The 12,309-nt window shown below is 37.9% G+C and overlaps 2 protein-coding genes across 2 annotated transcripts in view; one reads left to right on the top strand and one right to left on the bottom strand.

The window, feature by feature from the left end:
• ubxn10 (UBX domain protein 10) overlaps positions 1 to 12,309 on the top strand; it is a 265,348-nt gene that overhangs the window by 42,491 nt on the left and 210,548 nt on the right. The gene's annotated exons all lie outside the window — the stretch shown is intronic.
• LOC133653427 (PHD finger protein 20-like) overlaps positions 1 to 12,309 on the bottom strand; it is a 50,845-nt gene that overhangs the window by 13,683 nt on the left and 24,853 nt on the right. Inside the window, exons 9-13 of the mRNA XM_062052669.1 lie at positions 11,751 to 11,940; positions 11,591 to 11,688; positions 5,543 to 5,674; positions 5,118 to 5,425; positions 4,861 to 4,960 (exon numbers count right to left, since the gene is read on the bottom strand). Of these exons, the coding sequence (XP_061908653.1) occupies positions 4,861 to 4,960; positions 5,118 to 5,425; positions 5,543 to 5,674; positions 11,591 to 11,688; positions 11,751 to 11,940 (828 nt within the window). The remainder of the gene's footprint in view (positions 1 to 4,860; positions 4,961 to 5,117; positions 5,426 to 5,542; positions 5,675 to 11,590; positions 11,689 to 11,750; positions 11,941 to 12,309) is intronic.

A 12,309-nucleotide genomic window follows, 5' to 3' on the forward strand; every position in this document is an offset into this window, starting at 1 on the left:
TGTTTTTATTTACCATTTACACAACGTGCCAACTTCACTGGTTTTGGGGGTTGTATATAAATGAATAATACATTTACATATAATTTTTATTAAATATAAATAAGCATGCCTCTATATGTGTCCCGATACCTTTTCACTTCCAATACCCATATCGGCACCTTGAGTATTGGCCAATACTGATCCTGATTCGATACGGTATCAGCAGAATCAATGTGGAATGTTAGAAAAGGTTTGCTCAAGTGAAATGAGTCCAACAGAGAACAATGCTAGGCATGAATAACACTGACCTATTTATTATAGACCGTCTGGAATAGACCAATGTAGTCCTTAAGTTCAAGTGGAGTGGTCATTTGTTTTTGGTGACACCTTGTGGTCAGAATAATTCATTAAGTTACGCTCATAAGCAGAAAAGTTGAACGATGCGGACACGTTTGTTACTGGATACCCTTTAATACGCTTCTGCCTTGGAGACTTTGTATGCGTATAAATATTTGATACGTGTTTATACTGACAAATGTCATGTTTTACACTGCAATATTGTTTAGGTAAGGCATCCATCCATCCATTAATTTTCTACCGCTTGTCCCTTTCGGGCTCGCAGGGGGTGCTGGAGCCAATCTCAGCTGCATTCGGGCGGAAGGCGGGGTACACCCTGGACAGTCGCCACCTCATCGCAGGGCCAACACAGATAGACAGACAACATTCACACTCACATTCACACACTAGGGCCAATTTAGTGTTGCCAATCAACCTATCCTCAGGTGCATGTTTTTGGAAGTGGGAGGAAGCCGGAGTACCCGGAGGGAACCCACGCAGTCACGAGGAGAACATGCAAACTCCAGTCCTTCTCATAGTGGAGGGACCCCTAAAACGTGCTTTATCAGTATCATGCTTCGAAAAGCTGTGCACTACAAAATGTGATCATTGGAGTCATTAACCCCGACTTCCTCATTTTGATAAGAGAAAAAAAAAAAATCAGCACAAATTGTTTCATTCATTTTAGTTTTATGTATATATGTTACATACTGAGTTATTGTTGGTGATCTATATGAATTTATTATTTATCGAGTTTATTTAATTACGTTTTTCAGTATTAAATGGCTCAAGTCGGTCAAAAAATCGTTATAGTTTAAATCATACATTTTTAAAAACCTTTACATCTTTTGTTACAGGCTAAAAACAATGTTAATAAAGTTATTCTTTCTTGTAAGATGATCTGTTTCTTTCCTTTTTACACCTAATTCAAGTGTTAACTGCTGGCCTCAGGCACGTACACAGAATGTCGTAACAATTTCTATTCCGTCTATTTGTATTTGTGTTTGACTTTCTCTTCTACTGTTACCAAATAGCATTATTTTAGTTTTACTAAGATTCAACGATAGTCTGTTTTTGTCAAACCATCTTTTTAATTTGTTAATTTCTTCTGTTATTATTTGTATTATCTCCTGTGTGTTCTCTCCTGAACAAAACGCTGTTGTATCATCCGCAAATACTAACTTTAAATCTTTTGTAACTTTACAAATTTCATTTATATAGAGATTTAATAATTTAGGTCCTAATATTGATCCCTGAGGTACACCACAGGATATATTTAGCGTTGTAGACATGTGTTTGCCTAGCTTCACGTATTGTTTCCTGTTCGTTAGATAACTTCTTATCCAGTTTAAGACTAACCCTCTGATGCAATATCGTTCTAGTTTTTTGATTAAAATATTGTGATTAATTGTGTCAAATGCTTTAGTTAGATCCATAAAAACTGCTGCTGCACATTTTTTACTGTCTATTGCAGACCTGGGCATTGTACGGCCCGCGGGCCGCATCCGGCCCTTTGCGCATCCCTGTCCGGCCCGCGTGAGGCCAATCATAAATTACAAAATACATTTCAAAAAGTATCTATGTCGAGTGTGCAATACAACGGTGCTGCTTTTGTTTTGAAAAGTGTTATTTGTATTACTTCCGTGTGGACGTATGCGCGTGTGCGATTGTGAGTGAATTGAACGGCGCAATTACAAATTACAAAATAAAGTTTAAAAAACATCTATGTCGTGCGCGCAATACAACTGTGCTGCTTTTATTTTGAAATGTGTTATTTATGCCGTATGTCCGGGGGGAACCTGTGAGTGAAGGTGCATAGAGACAAGTGATGAGACGCTAAAAAAAGAAAAGTTGATGAGGAATGGCGTGTTTCCAACAAGACATGGACTGCCAAGTATTTCTTTACATAAATTAATGGTAAAGCCGTGTGCTTAATGTGTGGTACACAGGTTGCTGTGTTTGAATATCATTTTAATCGCCACTACACGAAGAAACACGAGGGAAAATACCGGGATGTGTCTGATTAAGCGCGCGCAAGGGAGGCTGATGCGTTGATGGTAAAACTGCAAACCCGACAAGGACTTTGTGCCATATTTCACAACCCCAGAGATGCAGCCGTCAGGACAAGTTTCGTCATTTCTCACAAAAGCGCCAGAAAAAGTAAGGCGTTTTCTGACGGAGAGTTTATTAAGGAGTGCTTATTGGACTTTGTTGCGCTGATAATGCCCGGAGACATTGACTGTTTTTCGCTAACTTTGGATGAGAGCTCTGATGCAGTCAATTAAAGAGACAACCACAGGTAATGACTTGTTCACAGAGGTAAATGCGTGTTGGGACAAGCTGGCAGGTGTGACAATCCAATCCACTTTATTTATATAGCACATTTAAACAACAAAATGTTTCCAAAGTGCTGCACAACAATATTACAAACAATATTCAAATATTATCCTTAGCTCCACCAATGACTGAATAAAAAGAAAAAACAATTACATATAAAACCAATATAAAAAACAATATAAAATAAATATGATTAAAAACTATTTTTAACAACAGATGGTTGTCCAAATCTGATGGGGAAAAATGTTGGATAATGCAGGATAAAGTGACCATCAAAAGCAATCTGCTTTTGTATAAAGTTAAGTTAGGTTTAAATTAAATTATTATTATTATTATTAATTATTATTATTATTATCATCATTATTATTTATCTTACGGTATATCAAAAATAATATTGAGCAAAATTTAATTGAAATATTGTCATGTGGCCCTCCAGCAGTGCTCGGGTTGCTTATGCGGCCCCCGGTGAAAATTAATTGCCCACCCCTGGTCTATTGCATTGGTAATTTCTTCTGTAATTTCAATTAAAGCCATTGAAGTTGAGACATTAGCTCTGTATCCATATTGGTTCTCTTCGAGTATTCTATTTTTATTTATGAAACTCTCTAATCTGTTATTAAACAGTTTTTCAATGATTTTAGAAAATTGTGGAAGTAAAGAAACAGGTCTATAATTTGTAAATTGATGTTTATCTCCAGTCTTATAAATTGGTGCAACTTTAGCTATTTTCATTTTGTTTGGGAATGTACCTGTTTGAAAAGATAGATTACTAATATACATTAATGGTCCTGAGATCTCTTCTATAACCTTTTTTATCGAATTTAATTCTTCATTTTAGCTTCTGTTTTTTCGAAGAAGAATATTTGTGAAATATTTCTTCAAACTTATTATGATTAAAATTCAAAAAAATTATTCTGGCAAATCCAGAAAATCTGTAGAATCAAATTTAAATCTTATTTCAAAGCCTTTTGAATTTCTTTTAAAATTTTGTTCTGGAAAATCTAGAAGAAATAATGATTTGTCTTTGTTAGAAATATAGCTTGGTCCAATTTGTTATATATTCTAACAAAGTGTAGATTGGATTTTAACCTATTTAAAACATGTCATCAAAATCCTAAAGTTAATCTTAATCATGAAAAATTACTAATGACGTTCCATAAATTATTTTTGAAATTTTTTCAAAAAGATTCGAATTAGCTAGTTTTTCTCTCCTTTTTTTCAGTTGAATTTTGAATTTTAAAGAGTCGAAATTGAAGATAAACTATGTTTCAAAATTTAATTGTCATTTTTTTTCGTGTTTTCTCCTCTTTTAAACCGTTCAATTAAGTGTAAATATCATTAATTATTAATAATAACATAGAGTTAAAGGTAAATTGAGCAAATTGGCTATTTCTGGCAATTTATTTAAGTGTGTATCAAATGTATCATGTTGTATGCTTGCATGTTCGAAATAAACTCAAACTCAACTCAACTCAACCCAAACTGGTAGCCCTTCGCATTAATCAGTACCCAAGAAGTAGCTCTTGGTTTCAAAAAGGTTGGTGACCCCTGCTCTAGCTCATAACATTTTTCCCCCTATAAAGAAATAATGTTAACTCAATAAAGTGTACTTCTTTTTTTAGCTTTAACTTTTCATTTTTTAGCATTATAACCACATTTGCAAAGAACTTTTCTCTTCATGGAATTTTCTTTCAATAAAGAAATAAAGTGCAAAAATGTCAAAGCATCATAACAAACAGTTATGTCAAATAGCAGCAGAAGTGCACTTTTTGGAGAGCTGTATTATTTTCAGTTTTGTGCCCAAGGGACTGATTTTATTTAACACTATATTATTATTTATACACCTATAGTGATCACAGAGACAGGTTGTTTTTGTGTTACTGTATATATTTGTTTCTCTGAAAAATCCCACTTAATATACTTTGGGTAACAACAGTCAATATTTATTTATTTTATTTTATTTTTTTAGGTGGGTAACAGTCAATATTTATTTATTTATTAGATTTTATTTTTCTTATTATATAATAAAAGTGAGCTTTTGTTAAACCAAATATTGTGTGTTTTTTTCCATATACAACAACCTATCTGGACTCGATAAGAGAATCGATAAGGAATCGGTTCGATAAGAGGATTCGATAATAGGCTCGAACTCGATAATTCCTTATCAAACATCATCCCTAACCAAGACTGACAACAGGAAAGAGGTACCTGTGCAGTGTCTGCAGTAGTAGCAGATGTAGTTGTGCGGGATGTTGTCTTCATACAAGCCCATACAGGTGCCGTGCTGCCAACACAAACACGACTCACACTGCACACACACACACACACACACACACACACACACACACACACACACACACACACACACACACACACACACACACACACACACACACACACACACACTTGTTGCTTACACAAGTAAAAATGTCTTCAAAAAAGGCACGTGTGTGTGTGTGCGTCACCTGGATCATGAAGTCATTCTCCTCGTCCACCTCGCACACGCACCTCACCACCTCACAGTCCTCCGTCTCCATGGCGAAGGACCAAAAGGGCGTGTCCTCCCCGCTCTCGGCGGTCAGCGTGGACCAGTCGCTGCCATCGTCGGCCGGGAGGCGGACAAGCTGGTCGTGGTTCTGGTGGCGGCACGAGTCGCCGTGTGTCAGCGGTTGGCGTTTACGCGTGGGGCTGCCGTCGCCGTGGTCCTCGCCAAGCGTGAAGGCGATGGGGGGCGGGGCCGAGATGTTGTCTTCGTCGTCGCTGCTGCACAGTTCTGACGAGAAAGACAATCACTATTGTGAAATTCTACATTTAAGCTGGCACCACAAAACAAACATGGCTGTGTGTTGTTGTTTAATGACAAAAATAAGCTTTTTGCTCGGGCGTTCACCTGAGAGACTCCTCTTCTTCTTCCTCTTCTTCTTCCTCTTTTTCTTCTTCTTCTTTAACTTATCTCTCAGGAAGTGTTTCCTCTGTTTCCTGTCGTGATGACTTTTCTCCCTGGTCACCTCCCTCTTCATCTCTGCTGGCAGACACCAACTTCATCATCTATTGTGTTCAGGCTAATTAGAATATTTTGGCTAAATAAGCAGACTTTTATTTCTAGGCCACCAATGACACTTTTTTTCTTTTCTTATTTGAAACAATTTTTATACTTTTTTTTAATCAAACATTAATTTTATGCATATTTTGCACTAAAACAGAATTACATTTTTTTTTGTTCAAAATAACAAATTTAACACAATTAAAATCCAAACTGCATTATTTTGAACAAAAAAATTAATTAATTCTGTTTTAGTACAATGGCGACACAAAGCACTTCAGGTAAATATATACCAAATATGAATAATCCGCTAAAATAAATCAATTATATTTATAATATGGGACGGCGAGAGACGGAGAGTGGCCGTGCCAGCAACCTGAGGGTTCCTGGTTCAATCCCCACCTTCTACCAACCTCGTCACGTCCGTTGTGTCCTTGAGCAAGACACTTCACCCTTGCTCCTGATGGGTCGGGCTTAGTGCCTTGCATGGCAGCTCCCGCCATCAGTGTGTGAATGTGTGTGAATGGGTGAATGTGGAAATAGTGTCAAAGCGCTTTGAGTACCTTGAAGGTAGAAGAGCGCTATACAAGTATAACCCATTTTTCATTTACCATTTATAATAAGGCAAGTGCAAATGAAAATACAGCTTCACCACTTTAGTCATAATTTTTGCGCTTAAGAAACTTCTCTATGATCAGAAACTTCTCTATGACTTTAGCGGATTATCCATATTTGGTATAAATTTACCCAAAATGCTTTGTGCAAGTCCGCCATTGTACTAAAACAGAATTAATTCGGGGTTTTTTTGTTCAAAATAACAAATTTAACACAATTAAAACCCTACCTGCATTTTTATTTTGTAATCCTTTACAAGCTGCTGGAGATGTGAACTCCTCTTTCGAGATGAATAAAGAATCTATAGGGTTTCCCCTTCACTGGCGGTGGGGGCGTGGTACTGAGCGTGGTCACACGACGTCGCATAATTTGCTATGATGATATGATTTTCTTTAAAAAAGGCTCAAAAAAATGTATACATACATGTACTTTGTTGACATGTTTTCAAGTGTCTACAGACTTTTAATTAGTTTTTTTTAAATTAAAAAAATCAAAGTGCATTTTTTAATAAAAAGAAACTACCAACAAATTTTGCATCTTCTTCTGGTGTTGTTATAAAAAGTAGTCGTGTTTAGAGACTCTACTTCTGTCCCTCGATGTCCTTGACTAAAGGCGAGCTACAGCGTTCATGACGTCACGCTGTTGCTCTACTTGGACTTTCTCTTCTTAAAAGGTGCCACTGTCCTCCTAATATTTGCACATTTTGTAGATGGCTGTCCACGGGTATATCTGGCATATATTAAAATCACGTCCACATCACAGACATGCTGACAACGCTCCAGACAATGGTTTGGGTTTTATTTACATCCGGTTTCGGTAGCGCGGTTTTCTGTAATCAAAGTCTTTTTTTCGGTGGTCGAGTTTTCGATACATCACTTGTCAATAGTGGGCAAATAATAGGCTATTTATATCAATTCATACTGTAACGACCAGCTAATATTAATGTTTTATGTTCGTGTGGTTTGGATTTGAGGTTAATTTTTACCCATGATTGCAAACACACAAAACTTTTACTATTTAATTTGTTTTCAACTAAAAATAAAAACACGTTTTAAAAGGTGTGGCGATTATAAAAATGCAGTGGCGGCGCGCCACATTCAATTACACTAAGGCAGGGGTGTCCAAACTTTTTCCACTGAGGGCCGCACACGGAAAAATGAAAGCATGTGGGGGCCATTTTGATATTTTTAATTTTCAAACCATAACAAAATATATGCATTTTTTATTTATTTTACCTTTAGGGTTCCCGGGGACCATAAAGGGTCTCAGTCATTAAAATGTTAAAAATAAGTCAGATTATTATTATTTTTTAATTATTTAACGCTTACAGTAAATCTCTATATCAACTTCAAGTTGATGTGAAGCAATACAAATTAAAAAAAATGTTTTATGGCTTTTCTGTCGAAAACAACTTAGTTTTTTTATAGTAAAACTGAAATATGCAGTATTTAGTCATTAGAGCCCTAAAAGATCAATAATGCAGGACACCATTGATTTTAATTATTTCATATTTTTGAGTAATCACGGTGAAAAGATAAATAAAAAGAATCACTAAATATATTTGGGATCCAAAAGGTGCCCCGCTCATAAAGTGATACATTTTTATTAGGTTTTTCTTTTACTTTCAACACTTAAGTTACGAGATCAACTTCAGATATATCTGTCGATTTTATGCTGGAACTATTATTTTGTTTGTTTTATGCGCTTTTGTCAAAGAAAACTTTGATGTTTTTATATGGCTACTACACAATATATGCAATATTTACCACATAAAACATTTTATAGTGAAATATTTGAAGTAATTGGAGCCCTGAAAATAATACATTATAACATGGATTTTTTGTCATTATTTTTTTTTTTTTTAGCAATGGCAAAAAAAGAAAAACGAAGAAAGACAAAAGAAAAAAAAATAGCCTGCATGGCAGCTTTTGTGTCAACATTGCAACTTTTTCTCGTTAGATTTCACCTCATTACACTTTTTTTAAATGTTGTTTTTTATTTTTACAATAGTATTTCCAGAATGTGTGGCGGGCCGGTAAACAATTAGCTACGGGCCGCAAATGGCCCCCGGGCCGCACTTTGGACACCCCTGCACTAAGGGGAAACCCTGTTCTATCTATTACTTCCAGACACATCTCTGGCCAGGATTCAAACTCAGATCCGGTTTTCCCATGTTTACAAACACACCGTCTTTGCCTGAAAGGTGATTGGCGGAGAATGAGGAAGTGTTGTTGTGTGTCCGGGGACGCGCGGACTCACGGAGACAAAAGTGTTTGCACGGGAGGTAAAAAATGTTGGAATTGTGCCGTTTGTTATCATAAGATTGGTAACAAAAAACATCTCCGGCCAGGATTCGAACCCAGTCGATTCTACGCTACCACAGGGAACGACGAAAATGGGTGACATTTGACAGTATATTCTTATCAGTGACAGAGCAGGAAGCGGCTAGGCATATGTTTGCAGTAAAATTGAATATGAAGCGCCCTGTCATTCAATAATTCAGGGGCTCGTAACCTTTTTGACCTTGGGGCCCAACTTTTCCACGACAGAGGGGACCACTCCAATATTAGCACTGAATTAGGGATCTTATTCTATATTGTAATTACATTCAATAATACTGCATATGAAAGGACTCATAAATAACTAAAGAAAAATACATTTACATACAACAATATAGTGCTAAAATAAATTATCAAAATTTATAATAAGGTGTTAATTAGAATGTAAGTGCAAATGAAAATACAGCTTCACCACTTTAGTCATAATTTTTGCGCTTAAGAAACTTCTCTATGACTTTAGCGGATTTTCGATATTTGGTATAAATTTACCCGAAGTGCTTTGCGCAAGTCCGCCATTGTAGTCCAACGCTGTAGTCAATACGTTCCTTTTTTCCCCTGTTGTGGGGCAGACTGGCTCGTACATGCACATGCATCCTCCGCTGTTGCCATTTTTTAACACAAAGTAGTGTATAGTTTTAGCTTATATCGCTGTCAGTCGACTCGCTATGGAAGCACTACAAAAAACAACGTGGATGACGGGGAGTAGACGCTGTAACAAAAAGTACCAAAAAAACCCACCATTACATGTTATGTTGACCACAAGGAAGTAGAAATAAATCATATGACCCTTTTAAAGCGTATTTTTGATCTAATTTAAGCATTTTCATGCATAAAAATGGTCTAAAAATATAAATGCTACATTAGTGTTGGCCACTAGATGAGACCAAACTAGAGATATCGGCAGGCCGATATTATCGGAAAATATCGGAAATTATCGGCATCGGTTTCAAAAAGTAAAATTAATGACTTTTTAAAACGCCGCTGTACGACGGACGTAGGGCATATTTGCCAACCCTCCCGATTTTCCCGGGAGACTCGCAAATTTCAGTGCCCCTCCCGAAAATCTCCCAGGGCAACCATTCTCCCGAATTTCTCCCGATTTCCACCCGGACAACTATATTGGGGGCGTGCCTTAAAGGCACTGCCTTTAGCGTCCTCTGCAACCTGTCGTCACGTCCGCTTGTCCTCCATACAAACAACGTGCCGGCCGAGTCACATAATATATGCGGCTTTTGCACACACATAAGTGAATGCAACGCATACTTGGTCAACAGCCATACAGGTCACACTGAGGGTGGACGTATAAACAACTTTAACACTGTTACAAATATGCGCCACACTGTGAACCCACACCAAACAAGAATGACAAACACATTTCGGAAGAACAACCGCACCGTAACACAACATAAACACAACAGAACAAATACCCAGAACCCCTTGCAGCACTAACTCTTCCGGGACACTACAATATACCCCCCCCCCTCTACCACCAAACCCCGCCCCCCCACCCCACTCCCCCATCTCCCGAATTCGGAGGTCTCAAGGTTGGCAAGTATGCTCTAGTATACTCTGGACTGAAGCTGTGTGCCTTCATTGTTTTTGTAGCTGTTGTTATGAGGCATGTTTAAAAAAAATAATGCACTTTGTGAAAGTCAAAGTATAGTATTTCCCATAGTTGTAGTGGGTATCAGGATTATCTCAGGGAGAGCATGTCCCAAATTCCAAGCTGCTGTTTGCACTTTGTGACTTCAATAATAAATATGGCAGTGCCATGTTGGCACTTTTTTCCATAACTGGAGTTGAAGTTGTTCTCTTATTTTGGAAAACCTTGTTTTTGATTGATTGGTTGAAACTTGTATTAGTAGATTGCGCAGTACAGTACATATTCCGTACAGTTGACCACTAAATGGTAACACCCGAATAAGTTTTTCAACTTGTTTTAGTCGGGGGTCCACGTTAATCAATTCATGGTAAAGTTACATTGTTTAATGCATCCAGCGGGGCATCACAACAAAATTAGGCATAATAATGTGTTAATTCCACGACTGTATATATCGGTATCGGTTGATATCGGAATCGGTAATTAAGAGTTGGACAATATCGGGATATCGGCAAAAAAGCCATTATCGGACATCTCCAGACCAAACCAATCAGAATGCGGTTCAGTATTGTGGCCACTGATTGTCTCAGCCTCAAGCAGCTTCCAGTCCTGCCTCTTTCGAGCGTAAAGATGTTTATGTGTTTGTTTTTTCGTCTTTAGAGAGCTCTCATGAAGTTAAAATTTGTATTTAGAAGTTTTTCATGCTTTAGCTTTGAAAATATTTGAGGCACGGAACCAATTAATATCTATAAATGAGGGTTTAATATACAGTAAAGGCCAAACGTTTGGACACACCTTCTCATTCAATGCGTTTTCTTTATTTTCATGACATTTACATTGTAGATTGTCACACCAAAACTATGAATGAACACATGTGGAGTTATGTACTTAACAAAAAAAGGGGAAATAACTGAACACATGTTTTATATTCTAGTTTCTTCAAAATAGCCACCCTTTGCTCTGATTACTGCTTTGCACACTCTTGGCATTCTCTCCATGAGCTTCAAGAGGTGGTCACCTGAAATGGTTTTCACTTCACAGGTGTCATAGTTTTGATGCCTTCAGTGACAATCTACAATGTAAATAGTCATGAAAATAAAGAAAACACTTTGAATGAGAAGGTGTGTCCAAACTTTTGGCCTGTACTGTATGTCGGCACCTAAACTGTGGATCTAAGACACTAACGGTTTTCGTTTGCCTCCCACAAATTACGCCAAAAGTTATCTTTGGTTCTTGTGCGTGTGTCTGCATTCTGGATTCCGCGGAACCCCACACGTTGGTGACTCAGTCCAGTCGTCTTTTTAATGCACCGCGTGTCGCGGCCAATTAGCATCAGCTGACCTGCTAGCGTGGCGCTGAGCGCTCCGTCGTCATGGTGACAGGTGGCGCTCGGGGTGTCACACAGGAAGTGGTTGCCCTCGGAAGTGGAGCGCTTCCTCCTACAACAAAGCCGAGCAAGGAGTTACAAAAAGTGCTCAATGCGGCGGCGGCAAAGACCCACCTAGGCGTTTCCGCCGCGCTGCCGTGCTCGTCTGGCTGCTGCTGCTCAGAGTGGTAGTACTTCATGTGGTAGTGCAGCAGGCTCGCCTTCCGGAAGGACTTGGTGCAGCCAGCCGAAGGACACTTAAAGGGGTTGTGGTCCAACTCGATGGAGAGGATGGGGGGAGGCTGGTTCTTGATCACCCTGTACACTGACACACGCTCCGCTTCAGTCATTACCAATGTCTTACAAGTACTAAACTAAACAAATAGGAGCATAATCTTATTACCATCTAAAATACAGACCCCAAAAGCAGTGAAGTTGTCACGTTGTGTAAATGGTAAATAAAAACAGAATACAATGATTTGCAAATCCCTTTCAACTTATATTCTATTGAATAGACTGCAAAGAGAAGATATTTAATGTTCACACTGAGAAACTTCATTTTATTTTGCAAATAATCATGAACTTAGAATTTAATGGCAGCAACAAATTGCAAAAAAGTTGTCACAGGGGCATTTTTACCACTGAGTTACATGGCCTTTCCTTTTAACAACACTCAGTAAACGTTTGGGAACTG

Source organism: Entelurus aequoreus, linkage group LG07 (assembly GCF_033978785.1).
Source record: "Entelurus aequoreus isolate RoL-2023_Sb linkage group LG07, RoL_Eaeq_v1.1, whole genome shotgun sequence".
Classification (NCBI taxonomy): Eukaryota; Metazoa; Chordata; class Actinopteri; order Syngnathiformes; family Syngnathidae; genus Entelurus; species Entelurus aequoreus.